The sequence below is a fragment of the Equus quagga genome, chromosome 16 (assembly GCF_021613505.1).
Source record: "Equus quagga isolate Etosha38 chromosome 16, UCLA_HA_Equagga_1.0, whole genome shotgun sequence".
Classification (NCBI taxonomy): domain Eukaryota; kingdom Metazoa; phylum Chordata; class Mammalia; order Perissodactyla; family Equidae; genus Equus; species Equus quagga.
In genome coordinates, this window is record NC_060282.1 from 70,418,853 (window position 1) to 70,445,133 (window position 26,281).

General features: G+C 43.6%; 1 protein-coding gene across 3 annotated transcripts in view; it reads right to left on the minus strand.

The window, feature by feature from the left end:
* Positions 1-2,552: 2,552 nt before the first annotated feature.
* The window catches only part of STAU2 (staufen double-stranded RNA binding protein 2), a 298,260-nt gene continuing 274,531 nt past the window's right edge, over positions 2,553-26,281 (minus strand). For 2 of the 3 annotated variants that reach the window (XM_046642545.1, XM_046642540.1), the window contains exons 16-17: positions 5,134-5,222; positions 2,553-4,036 (exon numbers count right to left, since the gene is read on the minus strand). In XM_046642545.1, the coding sequence (XP_046498501.1) occupies positions 3,943-4,036; positions 5,134-5,222 (183 nt within the window). In that variant the 3' untranslated portion in view covers positions 2,553-3,942. The remainder of the gene's footprint in view (positions 4,037-5,133; positions 5,223-26,281) is intronic. The other variant, XM_046642546.1, reaches the window with a different exon arrangement.

A 26,281-nucleotide genomic window follows, 5' to 3' on the forward strand; every position in this document is an offset into this window, starting at 1 on the left:
GAACTTAACGAGTTTTAAACCCAGCGTGTGTGTATTGGGGGTGGCGGCTGCAGGGGGTAGTCACTGGACGTTTGGGGTGTGTGGGTGGAGATGAGATAAGATATACTACTAGAGTGAAAGCAGACAGTGTCTTTTTGACAGTGTCACCACAGCATGGTGCCCAAAGCATAGTAAGATGAGTAAGGGAACGAATAAGTGGCTGATGAGAGACAAGCAGGTGAGCAACTGGCCCCAGCCCAGTGGTTCTGAGCCTCAAATGCGCAACTCTCTGTGCTCATTTCCTTGTCTGTCTTTCCCTCTGACTAGAATGTGGGTTCTTTAGGGTGAAGCAGTTTCATTTGTTTATTTATTTTCTGCATTCCCAGCATACATCAGAGTGTGCTGGGGATCCAGACAAGGGAGATTTTAGTTACGTTGAGAGGTTAGAACATAAGAGGAAAGCTTCCCCAGCGAGGCAATTTTTAAGTGAGTCTTGGCAAGGTGAGATGGAACTCGGGTGGCGTCTGCCAGAAACAGACAATGGGATTTGACCGAGTCTAAGGAAGTCTTTGCTTTGACAGATATTACAACGTCCCTCTTCATGAAGTCATGTATCTGTGATTGTGGAAATAGAGGAATGTGTCTGGCGGTGGGGACTGGAATTAAATCTGCTAGCCTAGGGAAGGGATAGAAATGCAGACATGGGAAGATGGAGGGCAGGAGAGTGGTCTCCATGAGTCCAAAATCTCTGAAGGGGGGTTTTTTGGACTAGCCATGTTTTTGAAATGCCACAGCCCTCCTGGGGTTAAAACTACAATAATCTTAATCAGTGGTAATGACATATATTACCATGCGTGCCTATCTCTGTGTCATGTCAGCAGTGAGATTTAAAATTTATTTCTCCAACAAGTTTATCTATTCTTTTGCTAGATCATTCATTTGTCCATTTATTCACTTATTCAGTATATCGCTTATACGTCTATCAGGTACCTATATGGGGGTGGGGTGTTAGGGAGACTCAAGGACAGACCCACATATGACTTGGCCATCAACAACTTACTAGCTCTGTGTGCAAAACTGTTAGGGTTTCTATCATCCTTGGCCATAAGGGGAACAAGCGACCTTTGGAAATTAAACGTTGCAGAACAAACACTGGGCAGTTGCAGTGATAACCCACCTGCAGCAGGATTTAAACACCAATCAACTGGTCTGGACCACATTTCCAAGGTCACTAGGAGTCCTGAAAACCTCTGTATAATAAGGCAAGTTTTTCATTAATCTATTTTTTTTTATGGTGCAGGAAATTGGTTGAAGCTGTCAAAAAAAAAAGAATCACTGTGGAGAATATTTGCGGGGAAGGAGAATGCTACGACAACTCAGAAAGGTCACCCCAGGAAAGGGGGGGAATGTCCTTGTCACGCAGCCTGATGGGTGGCGTCTCACCATTGATCTTTGGCAAGTTGTACTGGAAAAGGATGGTCAGAGTTCCAAAGCGCAATATTATATTTCCAATTAAAATGTAAAAACAAACCTTTTTCATAAAACACATTGGCCCCAGCCCTGGGAAGTGACTACAAAGCCCCGGTGCTGATTGAGAAAAGCTGAAAGCAGACACTGTAATTGATAAAGGAGATAAGTCAATCTGTGTCCTTTAAAGAATAATGAGTTCCATTTTTCATCAAAAAGATCTCCTTGTGCCGAAGAAACATTCTTTCAATAAATCTACTTAATGGTTTCCCCTCTAATGATATATAACGTAGCGCTTTGGAAGGAACATGGAGCATCGCAGCAGGTCCCTGCAAGGGGCTGCTGGCCGCCCATCATTTGCATTGCTAATTCTACCCGAGGAAAACCCAGCCGGTTCCCAGGAGGTGCTGTGGCTGTCGTTCTGGGAAAATATCGGAAGGTCCCCCTGGGCCCTCAGGCAGGCAGATGGGAGGGAATTTTGAAGAAATCTCCTATCACGAAACTTGAGATCTGTGCAAATTTACATCCCCCGGCCCCCACCTCACTCTGGTGTGTTCAGGGATCCACCAGCCCTGAGGATGATTTGGGCCAGATAGCTCAAGAGTCAAATGCTTCAGACACTGGGGTTGCGAGACCTGATCAGCTGTGTCTGTGCCCCAGCCCCTCACTCTCCCGCAGCCCTGCCAGCCTTGGTGTTGTGCGGGTGCCGGAGGCTGAGGGAGGTGATCTGTGTTAATTGCATTGGGTAAACTGAAGATCCACTTTAAAGGCCTGTTCCGTGCCCCTCAGAGGGCAGAAGCCTCAGGTGGTGAGGCCTAGGGGAAGAGAGGGCCTGTCCCCTTCTAAGGGAAAGATTTAGGGTCCTCTGTGCCCTCTCAGGGTGCAGCAGGACTTACTGCTTAACTCGGCTTACCTTTGTAAACCCCAGCTTTACAAACGTGCTGTTATTTCTACAAGGACCCAGCTTTATGTAACAAAACCCATTTCCTCCAAGGGCACCCAGCCCTCCGAGCGCCGGTGGACTTCCCCACATGGGAATCATTAAAAAAAACCCTCGAGTTATTTCCTTATGTTGCTGTTTGTTTATTCTCCAGTCGCGTGTGAGTCAGCCAGATCATGATTTGCAGTGGTTTTGCTTGTGAAATCTTACATAATTATATTCCTATTGTCATGCTAGGTTGAGTACTTAGACCATCTAGTGTTTTCTCATTGCACAACGTTTGCAAATCAGTAAGGAGAAAGCCTGGACAATGAGATGACGTGGGCCAGTCTGGAACCTGGCTCCGAGTCACCGTCACCCGGGAGGCGGCCCTGCAGTTTCACAGATACGGCCGGTGGCACAAGGAGCCCGGACATTATCTAATGCCAGTGCTGTGCAGGATGACTGGCCCGGTGGTGGCCTCTGGGACGGGTTTCACTGAGGCGATATTTAAGAGATGAGAGCGAGGGAACGAAAGGAACATTAACAACACTTCACACAGAAACCGACCAAATTTTTACTGCATTTGCTACACGCTGGATTCCAACATGCTGGTCCAGAGCGTGGCTGGATACAAGCTGGCAAGGCTCTCACGGCTCCTCCGACAAGCTTTCCCTTCCCTGCCATGTACATTATTTATTTTGACCCTACTCACTGTCCCAAGTCCAGAGAGAGGTACTGAAAACACTCTTGATGCAAACAGTGAGTGGCTACAACACACGCATGGGGTGAGTGTGATTTCCACAAGGGAACGTGGAATCCGGAGAAATGTTTGCAGAGGCAAGACGCCTCCTTAGTGGCTAATAGTATTATGGAGCTCAAAACCCACAACTGGTTTTTGTTTCTGTTTTTGTTTTTTTCGTTCCTGGAATATATTGAAACTAGTTGTTCCTAACATTATTTCATATTTTTAGTCAAATAGCTGACCTGATGTAAACCATGTTTGTTTGCATATGTCTTTGAGTAAGTGCGCCTTAGAGTTATTCATATTGATACAGGATGAAGATTACAAATATCTGCATAAAAAGAGACACTTTGTGACTCTCTATGAAGACAACAACCATCACATTCCACAGCACGTCAATTGGTTAAATTTTGAATCGTCAAGCATTATTTAAAACAAGAGAGAGAATCTAACCGAACACGAGCGCCACGACAAAACAATCATAACAACAGAACAAACCCAATTTCTCTATTAATCATTTAAAAATTTTACCTCTGCTTCTAACACCTTTCCTTAATTGTTATTTTAAGCTCCAGTAGCAGGATCAGATTTCTGCTGCCTCTGGGCAAATGAGTTATGATCTGATCTCGAGTTCCAAGGGAAATGCTCAAAGTTTTATTTTTCCCCAGTTGAACAAACAGTACTATGTATATTATCTCTTGTGTTAGAATAGCGTTGTCTTCACATAAGACTCGAATAATGGTATTAGTCATTCATTTCCTTGAACACAGACACCCTCATGCGTGCTGACAGGTTTATAAGGATGCGGTGGCAGGCCTGGTTCTGGGAGCTGCTAGATGACCGGCTTTGATTTCTTGCAGTCCTGAGCGATGGAGCCCGGGTGTGTCTGGTTATTGTCCGCTTTCTCCCCCAGATGCTGGGCTTGTCTGGAAGATTAATACATTAACAAGAGCTGAAGGTCCAGGGTTGCACGTCTTCAGACATGTTTATTAGCAGATGGCACACAGGATTCAAAGGTCACCACCAAAGTGACATTTTAAAGTGAAACAACAATATTTATGTTCAGATAGTCTACTGATGAGATCATGTGGAAATGTTTTTGATTAAATTAGCTTATAAACGGTTGCCAATCTATAGACAACTTAAAATACCACGTCTGTTTCCCAAATGTTTTCTTCTCATGCTCTCACCTTTTAAATATTAATGGCCAAATGCTGTTTCTGAGGTATGCTTGTTTAACAGCAGATCTGGTGTTTACTTTCTGGGTTATCTATTTTTTGCATTCTAAAAATATTATCTCCTGTGTGTGTCCTGAAATCTCACCTGTTAACATTACTGCTTTGAAAGAGTTTGGATTCCACTATGTAAATACAATTGCTTTCCATTTCTTTAGCATAAATTGGGTCTCTAGAGAGACCACAAATTCAGTCCCGTAGATAAAACCTTATGTTCAATACCATAAAAAAGCTACGAGCTGGATTTCAGAAATATTTATTATAGCCACATTTTTGCCTTTGCAGCCCTTGGGAGCCACACTTCTGTGGCAACGTGCGTTTGTGTTTCACAGAACAATGTGAAAAGCAAAATCCAGCCAAGGGGAGGCAATGCCCCGTCTCCACTTCTCTTTCTTTTCTCTCTGTTGTGCCCACAACTTAGCAGATATGTGAGTGAAAATTTTTACCTCAGAAAACGGTTGAGGGAGAGAATGCTCAATGGTATGAAGTGAAACAGGATCTTTTATGTTTTGCAAGTCCCTATAGTCAACAAAACTCACAAAAATCTTTCCAACAAAGGCAGTAAAATGCACAAATAATTCTCAATTAGTAGATTAAAGCTTTCACAGACATATTATAGGAAATGAATATGACCATGTATACTATTTCTCATTTATTTACATTTAATTGTATTATGAATAATTTTATAAGCTATAAAGATTGTCTTGAGTTTTTTACCTTATTATCTACATCTTATTTTTTGTACAGTTAGAAAATGACAAATGTAAGAATACGACAGATTTACTCACTTTTCAAGGGAACCTTTTTCAATATTCATGGCCCCTTCCATTGGATCCAGTCCTTGTTCAGAAAATTGTTTCAAGGCACTTAAAGCTGCCTAAAATGAAAACAAACAAACAAACAGGGAGATCCATTCACTGACTTCAATGTAACAAATAGGTAATTGTAAAAGAAAGCTGAGGTATATAATAAAAACTATCATTTTCATTAGTCTAAATAAATGTTTTTTTGCATCATTTAGCAAAATTACATTTGAAAGGCTGTATTATCATGGAGCACTATATATACTATGAGGGCTTATTCTGAGTAGGGGGAGGTGGAGAGAGGAATCTCCACAAGTCTCAGGCCATATCCATACTTTTGTAAAATCATGATGTTTTATCGGCAAAAGTAGAAACACACTGAAGAAAAAGTGTATTAGCCCATGATACTTTGAGGATGACTTTGCATAATTTCTTCTCACATTACGGAAACTACACATTGTCTTCCTTCTGATGTGAGAACATCAGATTTTCCCAAATTGGGTACCCTTTCCAAAGTTAGCAGGAAAGCATTATTCAAGTTTATAGACATTTAGCCCAAAGCAAGTCACAGAATGTGAATGGAGGAATGGACCAAAGACACTCATGCATACCGAGGGGATGGTATGATGGTGTCCCGTGAGGAGAGAAAATTCGCGCTCCCAGGGGCCCTGGGGAGGCGGGCCTGGCCAGGCAGAGCCTCCAGAGGTGTTGATATGCCCGTGATGCGTGGGATGCTGAAGGGTGTTGACAGGCTGATGGAGCCTCGCTGGATAGCTGGGAGGCACCAAAAATGCGATGCTGATAAGATCTACATAACTTGTTGACACTCTTGTGCACGTTCCAAATTGTTATTTCTCTGAATAAGAATTTGGATCCTCTTCCCTCCCCTGCACCCCACCACTTTTAAGCTCAATTAGAGGGGCTTTGTTGAGTCTGAGATAGGTGCGAGCAGACACAGTTGTTTGAATCTTGGAGACCCTGCTGGGTGACACCTTGGTCATCTGTATCTTCTCAACTGCCTTTGAAAAAGAGCGAACTCTTGCAGTTTCCAAAACTTTTATCTGCCAAGGGCCCGTTTTGGGAAGCTAAGTACATGATCTCTTTTAAATTTCTTTATTTGTAATATACGATTTGGTTTTGATTTTAAAGTGAATACATCTTATTTTTTTAGTGCAGTTTTAGGTGTACAGAAAAATGGAGCAGGTAGTGCAGAGTGCCCTCTCTCTCCAACCCTCAACATAGTGGCCCCTATTATTAACATCCTGCATTAGTGTGATATCTTTGTTATAACTGATGAGCCAACATTGATATATTGTCAATAACTGAAGTCCATAGTGTACATTAGGTTCACTCTTTGCGTTGTACATTCTATGGGTTTTGAAAAATGCATCATTCACGTATCCACCATTATAGTATCATACGTAACAGGTTCACTCCTCTCAAAATCTCCTGTGTTTCACCTGTTTGTCCCTCCTCCCTATCTCCCCACACCCCTGGCAACCACTGAACTTCTCACCATCTCTATAGTTTTGCTTTTTCCAGAATGTCATATGGTTGGAATCATTTCAGATCGATTTCTTTCACTTAGCAATGTTCATTGACGGTTCCTCCATGTCTTTTCATGGCTTGACAGCTCTTCTTTTTTTTATCGCCAAATAATATTTCATTGTATGGATGTACCACAGTGTGTTTATCCAGTCACCTATTGAGAGACATCTTGGTGCTTCCAGGTTTTGATGATTATGAATAAAGCTGCTATAAACATCAGTGTGCAGATTTTTGTGTAATATTTTTAATATTTTTTCTCCCTTCTCTCTTGGTCTTTCTTTCCATTTTTTAAATCACAACTCCTATACTCAACCAAAAGTAACAATATGTCCTTTTCTTTTTCTTTAGACTACTCCTTCCTTGCAGCTCTCTCAACTCGTCTCTCTAGTTCAGTTCTCATCTGAACTTTCGCTCGTGTCTGCAGCCCCGGCCTGGGCACGCTGGGGCAGGGAAGGGGCTAGGCCCTGGCTCTCTGTTTTCGCCTGTATCTCTTTGAAACTGGAGTCCTGCAGGGCCCTGCCCCACCACTCCTGATCTTGGTCCATACTCACACTATACAGCAGCTGGTGCAGGTTGTGGTGGCAGGGAAGTGCCAACCTCAGTTGTGTGGGAGCAGGGTGGCCATGTCACTGGGGAATGTTGTTGGTTGAATTGTGCCCCGTGCCAATTCATATGTTGAAGTCCCAACCCCCAATACCTCCTAATGTGGCCTTATTTGGAAATAGGGTCATTGCAGATGTAATTAATTAAGACGAAGTCATACTAGGGTAGGGTGGGCCCTGATCCAACATGACCAATGTCCTTATAAAAAGGTGAAATTTAGACACAGACACATGCACAGGGAGAACACAATGTGAAGAGGAAGGCAGAGACTGGAGTGACGCAGCAGAAGCCAGGGAACACCAAAGATTGCCAGCAAACCATCAGAAGCTGGGAGAGAGGCATGGAACAGATCCCTCACAGCCTTCAGGAAGAACGAACCCTGCCAAAACCTTGATCCTAGACTTCCAGCTTCCAGAACCACGAAACAACAAGTTACTGTTGATTAAGCGGCTCAATTTGTGGTACTTTGTTGTGCAATTCTAACTAACATAGGTACATCATAACTCTGCTATAAGGATAGTAGAACCTCTTTCTCCTCTCTCTGATATTTCCTTTTATTACCTTTTTATTATAAAAATGTTTTTTTGTTACAGAAAAATCATACATAGACGAGTAGAACGAATATGAAAATATTCACAATTCCACCCACCATTCACAACTCGGTGAATGTCTTGCTGCATCCTTTTCTATCCCCTCCCGATACGTTCATACTTCAGCCTGGATCACATCTTAACACTGCCTTATAACTTGCTCTTTTCATGGAACGTGAGCAGTTCTCTGGATCAACAGGAACATTTCAGTAGCATCGTTTCACCTGACTGCACAGCATCCCATTGACTTTACGCACCTTCCTGTATTTAGCCAATCCCTACTGTTGCATGTTTAGGCCACTCCCAATTTTTAAGCTGTTACTAACACTGTACCAAGCTTCCTAATATTCACACCTTTGTGTACCACCTCAATAATTTCCGTATGATAAATTCCTAGAAACTGAATTTCCAGGCCAAAGAGCACGCACATTTTTAAAGATCTAATACGAGCTTTCTGTCTGCCCTCAGAGAGGTTGCACCCACACCAGCAGGGTGAGGAGCATCTGTTTCTCTAGGTGCTTTTTGAATTACCTCTCAGAACCACATTGTGGGTCATTCGAGCAAACCAGTTTTGTCATTTTATGGGCCCACCTTATCTTTCTTTTCTTTTTTTTTTTTTTAAAGATTTTGTTTTTCCTTTTTCTCCCAAAACCCCGTGGTACATAGTTGTGTATTTTCAGTTGTGGGTCCTTCTAGTTGTGGCATGTGGGATGCCGCCTCAGCGTGGCCTGATGAGCGATGCCATGTGCACGCCCAGGATTCAAACCGGTGAAACCCTGGGCCATTGTAGCGGAGCGCGAGAACTTAACCACTAGGCCACGGGGCCAGCCCCCCACCTTATTTTTCATTTGTCCATCCTGACCGCTTAATTTATTCAATAGACTTGGCTTTGAGAGATGTTTGGTTGCTTTCAAAAATTAAATTCACCCTCAAAAGACCTAGATTTGGACAATTCCACTCTCCTAGAAAGAAAGTCACAGTCTCACTTTTACTCAATTAGTTGACCTCTGAGGTCCGTTCAAGTCTTGAGATGCTGAGGTGGCTGGACAGCCTTCTCAGGTGACTATGCTAAGAAAAGTCCTGTGGGTCCGTACATTCCTGTGGGCTTGTCACATGCACCTGAGCTCTGGAGTCCCACCTCATATGTGCAGGGCAAAAAACCAGCCCCACTCACTGCTAAGCTCTAAAGACCAGTCCACGCCTGACCTTTCCAGATAACCCAATGTTGTAGGGCAGGCTAATGAACTTAGAGTTCTTTGTCTATTCAACAATTTATTACTATTATTATTATTGGTGAGGAAGATTGGCCCTGAGCTAACATCTGTGCCAATCTTCCTCTTTTTGCTTGAGGAAGATTGTCTCTGAGCTAACATCTGTGCCCATCTTCCTCTACTTGGTTTGTGGGATGCTGCCACAGCATGGCTTGACGAGCAGTGTGTAGGTCCACACCCAAGATGGGAACCTGCAAACTCCGGGCTGCCAAAGCAGAGCGCACAAACTTAACCACTACGCCACAGGGCCAGCCCCTACATTGAACAATTTTGACCAAATGAACATCTATTTTGTTCTGACCATTAATTATTGGCAGGAATGCTGATTTTTATCAATTCCTTCCCAATAGACTGTTACAGAAGGCTACTCAGAAAGCTAAATTTGTGGTGTGGTGTTGCTGAATGAGACTCTGGAGGGCTCCTGAGCTTCTTGGTTCTGTTTTTATTCCCAACAAGGCCAAATGACAACCAAAACCAAATTTTTAAAAAACCTTAAAAAATCATTTATAGGCTAATTGTAACCCATTTTCACAACAGACATCACTAATTTTATTGCACTTTGCTTTATTGTGCTTTGTAGATATTGTGCTTTTTACAAACTGAAGGTTTACGGCAACCTGCATCGAGCAGGTCTAATGACGCTAATTTTTCAAATAGCATTTGTTCACTTCATGTCTCTGGGTCACATTTTGGTAATTCTTGAAATATTTCAAACTTTTTCATTATTATATTTGTTATGGTGATCTGTGATCAGTGATCTTTGATGATACTATTGTAATTGTTTTGGGGTGCAACAAACAGCGCCCATATAAGAAAGCAAACTTAATCGATGTATATGTGTCTTCTCACTGCTCCACTGACTGGCCATTCTCCTGTCTCTCTCCTTCTCCTCAGGCCTCTCTATTCCCTGAGACACAACCATATTGAAATTAGGCCAATTAATATCCCTACAACGGCCTCTAAGTATTCAAGTAAAAGGAAGAGTTGGACATCTGTCTCTTTAAATCAAAAGCTAGAAATGATTAAGCTTAGTGAGGAAGGCATGTCGAAAGCCGAAATAGGCCGAAAGCTAAGCTTCTTGCACCAAACAGTTAGCTGAATTGTGAATGCAAAGGAAAAGTTCCTGAAGGAAATTAAAAGCGCTACTCCAGTGAACACACGAATGATAAGAAAGCAAAACAACCTTAGCGGTGACATGGAAGAAGTTTTAGTGGTCTGGGTAGAAGAACAAACCAACCACAACGTTCCCTTAAGCCAAAGCCTAACCCAGAACAAGGCCCTAACTCTCTTCTCTGTGAAGGCTGAGAGAGGTGAGGAAGCTGCAGAAGAAAAGTCTGAAGCCAGCAGAGGTTGGTTCATGAAGTTTAAGAAGCCGTCTCCATAAAAGAAAAGTGCAAGTTGAAGCAGCAAGTGCTGATGGAGAAGCTGCAGCTGGTTATGCAGAAGATCTAGCTGAGATCGTTAATGAAGGTGCTACACTCAACAACAAATTCTCAATGTAGATGGAACAGCCTTCTATTGGAAGAAGATGCAACCTAGGACTTTCATAGCTAGAGAGGAGAAGTCAGTGCCTGGCTTCAAAGCTTCAAAGGACAGGCTGACTCTCTTCTTAGGGGCTAATGCAGCTGGTGACTTAAGTTGAAGCCAATGCTCACTTACCATTCTGAAAATCCTGGGGCCCTTAAGAAGGATGCTCAATCTACTCTGCCTGTGCTCTATAAATGGAACAGCAAAGCCTGGATGACAGTGTATCTGTTTCCAACATGGTTTACTGAATATTTTAAGCCTCTGTTGAGACCTACTGCTCAGAAAAAAGGATTCCTTTCAAAATATGACTGCTCTCTGACCATGCATCTGGTCACCCAAGAGCTTTCATGGAGATGTACCAGATTAATGTTTTCATGCCTGCTATTACAACATCCATTCTGCAGCCCATGGATCAAGGAGTCATTTCAACTTTCAAGTCTTACTATTTAAGAAATACATTTCATAAGGCTTTAGCTGCCATAGATAATGATTCCTTTGATGGATCCAGGCAAAGTCAATGGAAAACCTAGAAAAGATTCATCATTCTAGATGCCATTAAGAACATTTGTGATTCATGGAAAGAGCTCAAAATATCAACATTAACAGGAGTTTGGAAGAAGCTGATTCCAACCCTCAAGGATGACTTTGAGGGGTTCAAGACTTCAGTGGGGGAGTAACTGCTGATGTGGTGGAAACAGCAAGAGAACTAGAATTCGAAGAGGAGCCTGAAGATGTGACTGAATGGCTGCAATGTCATGATCAAACAAAAATAGATGAGGAGCTGCTTCTTATTGATGAGCAAAGAATGTAGTTTCTTGAGATTGCATCTACTCCTGACAAAGATGCTGTGAAGATTGTTGAAATGACAACACAGGATTTAGAATATGACATAAACTTAGTTGATAAAGCAGTGGCAGGGTTTGAGAGGATTGACTCCAATTTTGAAAGAATTTCTACTGGGGGTAAAATGCTATCAAACAGCATCACATACTAGGGAGAAATCGTTCATGAAAGGAAGAGTCAATTGATGTGGCAAACTTCATTGTTGTCTTATTTTAAGAAATTGCCACAGCCACCCCAGCCTTCAGCAACTACCACTCTGATCAGTCAGCAGCTATCAACATCCAGGTAAGACCCTCCACCAGCAAGAAGATACAACTTGCTGAAGGCTCAGATGATGATTAGCATTTTTTAGTCATAAAATACTTTTAAATTAAGGTATGTACATTGTTTTTTTAGACATAAGGCAAAACTCATGACTCACTTTATCACAATATTCGCTTTATTGTGGTGCTCTGGAACTGAACCCACAATGTCTCCGAGGTATGTCTGTAGTTGCTTTTGGAATACTTGTTGCCTGAATACGAGGAACCAAAAGTCTTGCTTTGCCTAGTCCAGGACCCAGTGACACCTGCTGTCTTCCATTCAACCAGAGATGCACATAAGAGATGAAGGCCTGCTCTCAGGTCTCAGGGAGCAGGTTCAGTGTTTCAGCTCTTACAAAATCTCCTGGATGCTTTTATCAACTTGTCAGGCAGGTCCCCATGCACTGTCAAAATGCCTGTCATCATCCAAAGAATGTCCTACAGGCTGCAACGGCGGTGCACTCTTTCACTCGATGCCATGAACGGATTTTCAGAATTCTTGCGTGCCTGCTTCCCTCCGAAGGTATGCTGAAAGGCTTCCAAATAACATCCCCTTATCTATCTGATGAGATAAGTCAACCCACATCTTATAGATAACACCAAATACAATTGCTTATAAATATGAGAGGACTTCTTTCTAATTTATAAAAGGCAATGAAGACGATTTATCTTCTCTGTAAACAGTAGTAGGTCCCATTTGGTGAGCATCACTCTGCCATAGTCATGAGACTGGGCAGTGACCTCAGGTGTTAGCCCTGCAAGGTAGGTCCCACCACAGGAATTCAGTAGCCTACTCTCGGTCACACAGTTAGCAAGTGGCAGAGTGGAGATTTGAACCCAGCCCACATTCTTGACGACATCAATTTATTTCCTCCAAACTCAAAAATTGCTCACATTCCACCTACCCAATTTTAGCACAATGCCTTTCAATAGCATTATTTCAATTCACTCTTGTTACCTCTTCCATACACATTCTATTAACTATTTCCCACAATAATACTTGAGGTAAGTTCTCAAAATTATCTCCATTTTCTAGAGGGGGATTTATTATCTTGGGGGATCACACAGTCAGTTTCCAGTCTCCAGCCTTCTTGCGGTCTCTGGGTTGACTTCTGAGCCTTCTGTCAGCACTTCTGTTAGACTTGCAGTTTTGGCTAAAACTAAATCACTGTAGTAGTTATTTTGTCACTTAGAATTACCCAATGACCACAAATGAGGTGACTTGATTCTCCATTTCTTAGCATCCTGAAGGTATCGAGTCTCGCTCGCTTGACTTGCCTCCCCTCGCTGTTGTTCTGGGAAGAGTTCATTTCTCACCTTCTAGTGGTTGCAGGCAGGAGGGAGAAACAAGCCCCAGAGTCTGCTTGAATTGGGTGTTTCCCTGGGGTTGTGGGATGGAGGATACTGCACTGAGAAGAGTTACTGGGATTGCAAAGGCGATATGGACAGAGGAAGAGGAGGAAGAGTTTGGCAGTGGTGTATAGACAGCGATAAGCCGAATATGTTTAGGAAAGCGTAGATGGGCAGGGGCTGCCGACCAGGTGCCTCCTCTTACAGGTATTAATAGAACACTTGGTCAGCTGCTTCCTCCCTCGCTGGTCACGAGCTTGACTGGAGAATCAGGGGCTCCCCTCCCACCCTCACCCCAAGTTCATCACCCCCTACTTTCCCAGAAAGGACACTTTACAGATTAAAAAATTTCATGGAATGAGATGGGTTTGCTTCGCTTTCTACAGCAAAATGCCCCAAACAATAGGATTATGCAGCGGTGCCTGAAATAGCCACATTACATTTAGCAAGACCCAATTACCAATCTCTTCAAAGAAGGACGTATAATGGAGTGGCTTTGTGAACAAAGACGAAAATTTAACAGTCCACAAAAATGTTTTACTATGCACCTCCAAATCTGTCCAGAAGATGGTAAAATCAACAAAATCTTCATGTTTAAACTACTCGAACCAGATCAACTGTTACTCGCTAGAGGCCAGTTCCTTTAAAAAAATTAAGAACATACTATAAATATGCTACATGATATTAAAGTACACTTTGTTTGGAGTGAGGGAAAAATCAAATAACCTTCATTTGGGGAGATATATTTAAGAAGCAAGTTCTGTAGTGTCTGTTTACTGAGGGGGTAAACAGATAACAAGATGTTGAGCTCCCACTGTCTGCCGTTCACCCTGTCGGCATGGGCAATTTGCTGTGTGATAAATGTAAACTAATCTTGGGGAGTCGTGGGAAGGAGGGAAATCTGGGTTCCTTAATGAGGAACATCCTGAACGATGCTTAAACCCAAGTTGTATAACTTCCCACACACTGCGGATTCGAGAATTTCAAAGATATACTAACATAAGTACCCAGACCCTCCATACGGCTTTGGCCATAAACAAATAGATAACAATGATTTCACTGCCAAGGTCAGAAAATGTTTCCCTGCCAAACCAAAACAAACTCGCTCAGCATCCATTTGTATGTTACCATGGCCTACCAACTGACTTCTTAAACTTCAGCTTTATGACAATTTACATGTTCTGGGATTAAATCAATAGAAGAAAGGCACATCCAAGACAATGCATGTAGCTTCGTTTGAAATGAGAAAAATTAAGAAAGTATTTTAAAGAAGTGAATGATGTTTCCTTTTCTTATTCCTTTCTTTTCAGCACATTTGTATCCATGTATGTGTGTGTGTCTCCCTTAGAGGAAAGGAGCTGCATAGATACATAGAAATATTTTTGTCCCCAAAAGATTTTACAACTGTTTTGTGAGTAAAGCCCCAGAGGTTCTAGAACAGATGTCACTACCATTTCATGTATCGCTTGTTTTGTGTGTAGTTATAGCAATGCCAGAAACATGATGCCAATTAGATACTTTCCATGCCTGTTTGTTGGTCTTGGTTCACGTGTGTGCGTGTGTGTGTGTGTGTGTGTGTCTACAGTATGGAGGTGAGTCTTTCCAACCATTTCTACAATTTCTGACTTTCCTCTCAATACACAAGTAGCAAATTGTGTTGCTTCCTTCTTTGGGGGTTAAATAGTTTTTAATGACAATGGAACTCTGAGAGAAAACAATGGTCTTCGTTAGCAAAATGTGAATTTTAATTCATCCCCTTAATGACACGCGGTTCTCTTTGGAGTCTTTGAAGAAGATGCCTAATGGATCCTTTTATTTCTTTTTCTCCCATTTCACACTTTTCCCACCGATTTCATATCCTGAATCCCAGAAACAGACAGGCTGTTCCCATTAAAGTCGATGGTAACCATACATGTCCGAACGTGGCCTTCATTTGTAAGTAAGTGTTCAAGGTTTGTTTTGTTTTGCCCGTTCCCCGTCCAGAGCTTGCTCATGTGGCAGTCTTCCTGGGAGCAGATCTAACTGCTGGATTCATTTCAGAACGTACAGTGGTCATGTACCCAGCTCATTAAATCAGTCTCCTTTAATCAGAAAATGAGGGGCTTCAAAAACAAACGTCTTCATTTTCAGTTGAGGCCTCGCCTAACTTCTTATCCCAACAATCTTTGAGACTGACTCTATATGAAATCATTTAAATGACTGAAAACCCAGAAAGTTCTTCAGGAAGCTTGAAAGTGAACGTTAATGTCTTCAAGTTATCATTTGCTTGCTTGGAAAGGCCTATAACTAAAAGCCAAGTCTCTCTTTATATAAAGGAAGAGAAGCCAAGAAGAGAAAATTGTATTTCTAAATTTTATCACATTATGATAGGATCCTCAGTCTATTACATTTCAGATGAATCAATGATAGGACTTTAAAAATAAAACAAAAAATAGGATTATACTGAGTTTTCATTAAACCATTTGCTCCCTGCTTTCTAACAATTTCATTATAGCTCACACTTTCCATTCATGCTTACATAATCCTATTGGTTCAGGTAATTTCCATAAAATTGGTACTTTATAAAATGGCTTACTGTTGGAAGAAAGGCACGTCAGCCTGCTAAGGTGATGACTACTTATTGTGAGGAAAATAAGGAGGGGTGGGTGGTCGAAGACAGGCAGGTTTTAGAGAGTCAGCTAAAACAAAGGCCAGGAATTTCGACTAGAATTTGGGGAATTAGTACAAATTTAGGCACTTAAACTCCAGACTTAGCCATCACCTTTATTTCTGCAGTGAGGCGCTTACGTTGGGTGATCCACGTAGCTGCCAGCCTTGACAATGATACAGAGTGGAATTTAGAGCAGGATTAACTGTGCTGAGGGACGTTTTCAGTGTGTTCAGAACAAACTGAAGCCGCGTCATCCATGCTGCCGTCTTCCTCCAGCCGTGCCGTTTCTGTCTTACCCACATCGTTCCTTTTTAAATTCCTGTTTTGTCCTCTTTCAAATTATTTTTATTCAACAAAAAGTCCCCTTTGTAATGGCATTTCCCAAAACCTGGCGCTAGGCACAAAGCCGCGTGTCTGTGAGTGGCAGCAGCGTCGCTCTCCGTGCTTGGCAGGATAATGTCCCCCAAAGGTGTCCATGTCCTGATCCCCGGAATCTGTGCATATGTCACCTCCGGTGGCAAAGGTGGCCTTGCAGAGGGGATGGAGGTCTGAACATTGAGATGAGAGATTGTCCTGGACTGTCCAAGTGGGTCCAGTCTGATCACACGAGTCCTTAAAATCAGAGAACCCTTCCTGGCTTTGTCAGAGGCAAAGACATGGCCGGGGGAAAAGAGGAGCGAAGAAATGCAACGTCGTTAGTTTTGAAGATGGAGGAAGGGGGGCACCAGCCAAGGAATGTGGGTGGCCTCCAGAAGCTGGAAAAGGCAGGGAGACCAATTCGCCCCTAGAGACCCTCCACAGGAACTGTCTGCACCTTGATTTTAGCCCAGTGAGACCCCGTCTAACTTCTGACCTACAAAACTCTGAGATAATACATTTGCATTGTGTTAATCCACGACGTCTTTTAATTTGTTATAGCAGCAAGAGAAAACTAATACACTCTTCCTGTCATCTGGAAAAGGAAAGGGAAAGGGCATGACATTTGGAGGCCTGATGGACACGGCTCTATTGCAGAGCAGCTGTGTGTCTTTATGCATGTTACTTTACCTTTCTGAGCCTCTTTTCCATCATCTGTAAATTGGAGACTACACCGACTGCATCAGATTGTTTGAGGGGTAAATGCCTGGACGGTAGTGGTGTTTAATGAACAAGCACTTTATTACGCATCTTTCTCTCCTTTGCTCTCTCTCGAGCCCAACATCCAGTCATCAAATACTTTATGTTCTCTATCTCCATGTTAATTTATGTCCAGTATCCTGTATATTTCTACTAATTTTTTCCATCACATTGCTCATCCATCTCTCTTCATTAGAGAACACTATCATTCTGCCTCCCCCTTAATCAAAAGCCATTAATAGCTCCCAGCTCCAGAATAACTTTCTGTATCCTTGGCCTGGCACTCAAGGCTCTCCATCAGCTGGCCCCACCCAACCTCACCACCTCAGTCACTGCCGTCTATTGCAGTGTGTTTCCCGGAGAGTGATCCCCAAACCAGCAGACAAGTCACCAGCCTCAGGAACACCTGGCAGGTGTCAGGATTATCAATAAGCTCCCGGGCCAGTTGGCCTGGAGACACACTGACATTTATGAAGTCTTGCCCACTTGATTCTTCCGTCCTGGTCAGACTGGTCTACTTCCTGTCCGCTGGAGATATCTGAGTCTTTTCCACCTCTCAGGGTGGACTTCCCTGATTCTCAGCCTGTCTCCTACCCATGGATTTCTGATAGCCCTTGCCACTTGCCTTTCTGAACTGAGTCATCGTCGATGTGTTGACGTCCTGTCTCCCAGGTTGTTGGTCAGCCCTTGCCTGGCAGAGCCGTTTTCCTGTTTGAAATCTCCACAATGTGTTTACAAAGCCTTCAAGTATTCCTTAATAGATTATCCGTCGGCTTCCATCTGAAGCTCCCGCGACAGACAAGTACTTGCAGACATATCTCCTCTTTCTGCTTTCTCTCTGTTCTGTGGCAGCATCTGGCCCTTGCTCGCCTTCTCCCCTGCAGGGCGTCCCCCACAGCTCCTCTCCATCCAGGCTCTCTCTCCCCCTATCAAGCACCCCCCACCCCCACCCCCAGGCTCTGTGGCCAATGTGCCATGGGATCAACATGGGAAAGCAGGGCTGGGTTGTACCTATCCACGTGAGAGGAGGTTCTCCTGCCTTTTAATTTAGCTCCAAGGGATACAGATGATAGTTTCTGTCTTTTCGAAACGTCAGTCATTCGGGCTTTGGCTTCTATCATTTTTGAGGTCTGCAACTAGCGCGTCGCCCTCCCCAGGCCAGTGTGAGGTCTTCAAAGGAAGAGCCTGGGAAACCCTACCTGGAGGACCCCACAACAGGGGCTTTGCTGAAGACCGTCAAGGTGGCACATCCTGGAACAGAGGACCGGAGAGGAGCCTCTTTTGCCCAAGGAGAGCCTGGCTCTGCAGGGCCGTCATGGCTGAATTCTGCATTGGCAGCCCTCCCCTCCACTGCCCGAAGGTCTATTTGAGATTTCTTAGTCCTTTGATATCCTACTCCAAAGAGAATGAGAGGCATTCCCACTGAGCATGGGCACACATGGCTCTGTCTATTCAGGAATTCCATTTGGGTTTGAGTATGTGATTGATAAAATTTACACTACAGTTATATCATAATTTTCACTGCTCGCTTAATGTATTCCTGGATTGCATGGGGGGTGGAGGTTGGGAACAGGGAGTGATGGTCAAACAATACAAACTTGAAAGTTCTGTATAATTCTGAACCTGTGATTGTACTGAAATAGAGTCCCAGGTGGTACAGGCATGTGGCTCACAGGCCTTACTGATTCTCCAATGGGTGAGGCATGCAGAAGCCTGGTTTCTTCCTCGGGGCAGTTGGTGGCCATCTTAGTGGCCAGACTGCAGCAGGGAGGGGCCAGAACAGGCCTTCACCTCCACTTTGGATGTCTCCTTAGCCCCTTACGGACACCTGATTTTATATATGTATACAATTTATATATATTGTATATATAATTTACATTATAAATATATATTTACTTTTTAAAATAAAAGTTCCAAACATTCACAAAAGTACAAAGAAGAGTATACTGAACCCCCACAGACCTATCACTCGGATCAAGAATTACCAGTATTTTGCCAACCTTCTCTCATCTTTCTCCATGCTTTTCCTGTAGTGTTCCAAACCAAATATCAGATATTTGCCAAAGATACATGCCATTTTCACACTTAACAAAATAAGACCTTTCTATCATCTAAATACTCAAGTTGGGGCTGGCCCTGTGGCCAAGTGGTTAAGTTCACCCATTCAGCTTGGGCGGCCCAGGGTTCGCGGGTTCGGATCCTGGGCATGGACCTACACATGGCTCATCAAGCCATGCTGTGGCAGCGTCCCACATGGAAGAACTAGAATGACCTACAACTAGAATATACAACTGGGTACTGGGGCTTTGAGGAGAAAAAAAAAGAGGAAGATAGGCAACAGATGTTAGCCCAGGGCCAATCTTCCTCACCAAGAAAAAAAAGCATACCTTAAAAAAAAATGAATAAATACCCAAGTCATGTTAAAATCTCCCAGATAGTCTCAAAGATATCTTTTAAAGTTGATTTTTGAATCCATATCCCAACAGTTCATGCGTTGTATTTGATTGATCTTTTAAGACCTAGGAGTCCTGTGGCAGGCAGAATAATGTCTTCCAAAGACGCCCATGTCCTAATCTGCGGTATCTGTGAATGTTCTTTTACAAGGGACTTGGCAGATGGGACGATTAGCCTGGATTGCCAGGTGAGTCCAATCTAATCACATGAGTTTCAAATCAGAGAAGCTCTCCCAGCCCTGGTCAGAGATGGAGACATGATGAGCCCAGAAGGGTCGGAGGGATGTGGCATCACTGGCTTTGAATACGGAGGAAGGGTCCACGAACCAAGGAATGCAGTAAGCTAACAGAAGCTGGAAAAGGCCCGGAAACGGATTCTAACCCAGGCCTTCCTGAAAGGCACACAGCCCTCCGACACCTTGCTCTCAGCCCAGTGAGACGGTGTCTGACTTCTGAGTACAGAGCTGGAAAATACCATCTTTGTGTTGTTTTGAACCACCATCCCTTTAACAGGGACCAAAAGTCACACTGAGGTGTAAATGTCTGACACCAGACTTTCCTGAGCCCAGGTTGGTGTCGGGCCCCAGAAGGAGACACGAGGGCTTGACTGAGACGTCCGGGAAAGGGGAGTCTGGGGCCTGATAAGATATGGGCCAGCTGTGCTAGGTGGCTCTTCAGTTGACCACCAGTTTCCCTGTAGCCTCTTCAGGCCAGACCAGAAGAGCTGCCGGCCGTCTCGGGGCAGGCTCTGCAGCAAGATCGAGTCACTCCTCCTGAAACCTTCCATGACCTCCCGCTGCCTCCAGAGGCCCCAGCACCTCTCTTGTCTTCACTCCCATGCTCTATGCCGGACTCCTTTCTGTTCCTCTTTCCCATCTTGGATTCTCGCTGGCTGGTCCCTCTAACCATCCCTTCTCATGTCCAGCTGCTCATCAGTCCTCTGGTCTCAGCTCCAGGGAGGCCTCCCCTGACCGCCCATCTCGGGTGTCACCCCCAACAAATCACATATCTTGTTCATTTTCCTCATAGCACTTGTCACAATCTGTGATTATTTCCTAGAAGGAGGGGCCTGTATCCGATTCATGACTGGTACTGTCATTCATTCAACAAATATTTATCGAGAACCAGGCACCACACTGGGCACCAGGAAATCTGAGCTCAATATGCAGTCCCTGCCTTTTCATCTTCCAGCAGGCAGAAGGGACGCGAACAATGCCAGTCTCTCCAGGTGACGGCTGTGAGGAAAGAATCTACCACGGTGGCCTCGGGAAAGGGCACTCAGGTCCCTGGTGAAGAGTGTTCTGGAGAGGCAGGATGCGGGTGAGAGGTGGGGTGAGTAGGACCTGTGCAGGGAGGCTGATGCTGAGAGGAGAGCATTCTGGGTGGAGAGAGCTGCTGGTGCAAAGCAGTTCAGAATGGCTGGAGACAGGAGGTAGTTGGAACTGGGGGGCCTGCTAGTGCCCTGGACAATTTTAAAGTTCTTGCGGAGAAAAAAGGGAGGCACCTTGTTCTGGGAAAGGCTGAGCCAAGCCCAGGGGTGGAAACCACAGGCAAATGGATTTGGTCTCAAAACAAGAAAGAACCTTGTGTCCAGGGAGTGCATGCTGGACACTGAAGTAAGGCTGGGGGACACCCATCGACTGGGGCCATCTGTCAGGAGGGAGGCGATGCTGGGAGGCAGGTGGCTGTGAAGGCCCTTGTGTCTCTCAGGCTCTCTGTGCTCTGAGACAGGCCTGCTGACACGGACAAGACCACACAGGCAGAGAACACCAGCACATCTGCAGGATGAGAAGGGTTATTGGAGAGGTGACATTTAGAGCTATGTAACACGTTGCAAGGACGGTTTGCAGGTGAAAGCTGGGTTCTCCTTGATAGAGGTGAAAAACTGACCTGAGCTTCAATCACTGGTCATGTGAGAAAGTGTCTACACTTGTTGTTACTCAACATCTCCATTTAGAAGACCAAATCAGTAAAACCATCCTGTTATAGGGATCAACTGATGGATACGTCCAGCTCCAGCTCTCAGGAGCCATAGGACCCTGGGCAAGTAAAATCTCAGCTATTAAATGACATAGCATCTTGTGCTGTTGACACTCACTTTGTTCTAAGAACTTTACATTCCCTACTCATTTAACCTTCACAGTCACCACGAGTAGGCTTGACTCTCATCCCCAGTTAAAGATGAGGATGCAGAGATACAGATGAAATAATTTATGCGAGGCCACACGGCTTGATCCTGGTAGATCTGAAATCTAGACCTAGATGGCCAGTTAAGAATTCTTAACTGCTATCTTGCGCCACCACTCGATCCAGTGATAGGATGCACCGTTCAAGCACCCAAGAAATAGCATGAGCCAGACCAAGGCACGGAGCCAAGTAAGAGCGAGGGTTTGGGTGCAGGCTCTGAGACTATGGGGCTCCCTCTTCCATCCACTCCCTTACTTCCTCTTATGCTCTGCTGAGCGGGGGTTTTCAGGGGAGTGAAGGGCGCTGGGGGTGGCAATTGAGAAGGTGCAGAGCTGGCAGCAAAGGCTGCTGGACTTGTCTGGGTACGAGGGTGAGTGGCGACTTGGGCTGGACTCTGAGCAGGCAGGATCAACCTCAACAAGCAGACCATTTAGGTGGGGCCAAGGTTTGGAGCTAGGCTAATTCAGGGTCACTGTCAAGGCTGGAATCCAGATAGCTGGGACCAGACACTCACTGGGCCAACTAGAGGCTATAAGTGAATGTATGTTAATCAGCAACTTCACATTTTTTCCTGATATGAAGAACTAGAGTTCCCTTGGGGCCAGGACCTCCAGCCCTCTTGCTCATCCTCTTACATCATGGGGCAGCTCTTCTCAGTGTCCTCTGCTGCTGGCTTTTCCTTCATCCTGACTTTTAAGTCCATCCTTGGACCTCTTATCTTCTCTATCCATATCCTCTCCCTAGATGATTCCATTGAGGCCTATGGCTTAAATCTCTTGTAATACTGATGGCCCCAAATTCCTACCTTCAGCCTAGCCTTCTGCCCTAGAGTTCACACGTATGACTGCCTGGTGGACTTCTCCACTTTGGTATCTAAAAGGCATTTCAATCCTGCCCAAACCCAAACACTTGATTGCCATTCCCCAAACCACTCCTCTCCCAGGAAATGGAACCCCTACCCAACCAGTGGCTCAGGTCAAAAAAACTTAGGAATCAACCTCACTCGCTTCCTTTCTCTCTCATCTCCCACATCTGACCCATTATCGAATTCTGTTGGTTCTTCTTTGAAATGAATCCAGAATCTAACTACTTCTCAGCACCTGCTCTGCTATCAAGTCATTGTCCCCTCTCAGCAAAACTCATGCCAGAGCTTCCTAACTCGTCTCCCTATGTCCATCTCTGCCTGCCTAATGCCCATCGTTCCAATTTATCCAGGGCGAGAGCTGTGAAATGTTAATGAGAACAGGTCATGACCCTGCTCAAAGCCCCCCAGTGGCTTCTCATTGCTCTTAACACAAAACCCCAATCTGTATGTGAGCCCCAAAGCCCCCCGTGACCCCACCTCATTTACAACTCCAGTCTCATCACTTACCACCCCCAAGCCCACTAGGTTCCAGCCACGTCACCTCTTCACGCTTCATGGAACACCCTGAGTTCATTCCCGTCTCAAGGACTTTCATATGCTTTTCCCGAGACCTGGCTCTCTTCTCCCGTTCTTCACATGGCTTTCTCCCTCACTTCATCCAGTTCTCTACTCAGTTGTCACCCCTCATAATCCTCAGCCTAAAGAAACTGTACCACTCCACTCCTAGTGTGACATTCTTGCATCTCCTCACACTGCCTAATTGTTAATGCTTATTGCTCCTACAATTTTATTGTATATTTCACCATTTACTTGTTTATTGTCCATGTCCGCCATTAGAACATAAGTTCCATGAGGGCAGAGATTTGTCTGTTTTGTTCATTGCCAAATACTCAGCACCTAGGACAGTAAACGCTAAATAAATACTTACTGGTTGAATGACTGAAAGAAGGAATGAATGGTTAAAAACAGTGACCATGTTCGAGAATGTCTAGCCACCTCTTACACATAGTTTTATTAATTCTCAGAAGTTCCCTATGGAATTAGGGAGTAGACCATCTCCCCCATTTACTGAAACCCAGAAGTAACCACTCATTTCATGCGTAAAGATATTATTCAGCTGGAGTAAATAAGTAGGTGCTAACTGTTGATCTTTCAAACGAAGAAAGTGAAGTATCACGAGAGGTCTCCAATGTGGGCGTTCTCATATGTTGTAAACTTATTCTGTGCCAATTACAGTATTTTAACTTTGGAAGAAACTTTATATTAGAATTAACTTTAATTTTTTTCTAGAAAGTCCTAATTTTTTTAAACCAGCAGAAAACCAAAGTCATTGTACAGTTCAAGAAGTAAACGAAATCTTCTTTCTCTCATTACAATGGAGAGAACAGCACATCACTAATAATACTACACTTGGTTTCATAATTTTCAGAAACTCCATTAAAAGTAATTTTTAAAGTCTATAGTTAAATAACCACCTCAAAAGAAAAACTGGTATCTTCATTTTCTAAAAACATCTTCATTAAGACAAAATAATCAAACTAAGAGATTTACTTTGTGTTTAAATAATTATGATCACAAACAGCCCCTTTCTCCTACCTCCACCCACAAATCAGAAGAAATTTAGTACACTTTTGGGGATATGGTTCAGGTCTGCCAAATACTTAAGTAAAAAATTCTCCTAAGTTGTTTCAAGAAAGTGCTCTGAGAGGGTTGACACATTCTAATATATCCAAACACAGTTTTTTTCTAATTGTTTGGCTGCAGATGAAGATGTAAGGTTATAAGTATAAGAATTTATGTGATGACCAGTGATGGAATCCTAATCCATCTTAAGTATAAGCATGACAACTGGCAGTTCCCAACATGTATTAAGAGACAGAGAATTTTTTTTTTTTTGGCCTAAGGGTACATTCCCTTTCAAAAGCAGAATATTTTTCTTCTTTTGCTTTCTAAAGATATCAGGTTAAACTCCACTCTTAATGGTTAATCTCTTAAGGAGGCAAGATACATAGCAAAGAGAATCTGTGATAGATTTATAAATTTGGGGAAAATGTAACACGAGGCATTCCCATATGCAATTTCAAATTAAAACCTTAACTTGGGCAAGGGACATTATATCAACCAACAACATTCTTTAGAAATGCCTGACATTCAATTGGCTAGAATTATATATTGAAATAGATTGTAGGCATATCGTGAATGTTTTCCCTCTAGCATCTGGTAGTATCAAAGCCCAGCAGGAAGAGTGGGTGGCCGTGCCAGAATTTAAAAGCTGCCTTTTGGATAAATATGTGCAAAGGATTTGAATTAAGTTATCAAAAGGCTAGAAGAATTTTCTGAAAGAGGGGAGGATGCTAAAAGCAATAAGTTATTTGGAATTTGATAGCATGCAACTTTAGAGCTTTGTATAGCTAATATTGTTAGGCAAATAAGGGTAAATGATATTTCAAAAGAGGAAAATTAATGAATGAGTAAAAGCATGAAAAACAACAAAGCAATACCCTGATCTGTAAAAGTAAGTAGCACTTAGAGTATCTGAGATGCAATGTGGGATGAGCCCCAAGGGAAATCAGGCACCTCCTCTATGAAGCCTTTCTATATCTGGAAGGGAGCGGTGACTTGTGACTTCTGTGTCCTGTGTATTAGTCAAGGTAAGCTAACTGCTAAACAAACACACCAGAATCTCAATGTTCATGGAAAGCCCAAGTGGGTGTTCCTGGGCAGTGGACCCTGATCAATCAGGGTCCCAGACCCCTTCTATCTCGTGACTTGACCCTCCTCTGGGCTAGCATTATGGTCCTCTGCATTCAGCCAGTAGAAGGGAAAACAGAAGATAGGGCATAGGAAGATTTTATGAAAAAGGACTGAAAGTCTTCATACTCCAGTGACATGACTACATCCAGTGACACGACTACACCTAACTCCCTGACTACACCCAACTCCAGGTTGGGTAACCAAGTCTGGCTGTGAGCTGAGGAGAAGAGGAAGCAGGTGTGGTGAGTAATTAGTCTCTACCACAAGTGGTACCATGTTATTGCACTCACTTGCTGAGGCATCTACATGTCTATCTCCTCATGCTAAATTCTAAGTCCACACAATAGGGCAGAGTTGGGTCTTATTTGTTTTGGTAGCTGTGGCACCAACATTGGCATGGAGTTAATGTTAACTCAGGGGATGTGGGCTACCTGGCTCACAAAGCCAGGAAAAGTGACCTGGAGATGTTAAGACTGATTGTCTATGCTCTAATATTGCCGTGAAATATCTGAATTTTTCTCCCTTCCTCTAGATGGCCTTCCCATGAAGACATTTCCTGAGGACACAGGGACCACATGCCAACAGTGGGCAAGGGGCACCTACATGTTAATTCTCATTGTGTCTTCATGCAAGAAGAGTTCACAGGAGAATGTCCTCAAACCCTTGGCCCCTTAGGAGATGATCTGGTTGGGGAGGGAGAGGTTGGGTTCCTGAAGGACAAAGGACAGGATAAAGGGTTTCTAGTGAACTCCAACCTCAAGAATAAAATGGGAATCAAAATCTTTATAAAGGGTAAACCATACTTCCTTATCAACTGAGAAAGAAGTCAGAAGTTATAGGCAAATAAGTAGGACTATAAGAATAAGAAAAATCTAGAACCTTATTTTTTCTGTCTCCATTTGGTTTCACTCAAAGCAGAAACAGCCCCTGTGTGAATATTCAGGGACAACAAACAAAGGAGTTTCTGGAGAGTTTGCATCCCACTTTGCAGTCAGGCTGGGCAAGAGGAATCCTAAGGGAGAAACTGAGGCAGCAGGCAGCCATATTCATTTTTTTTAAACAAAATTACCATAA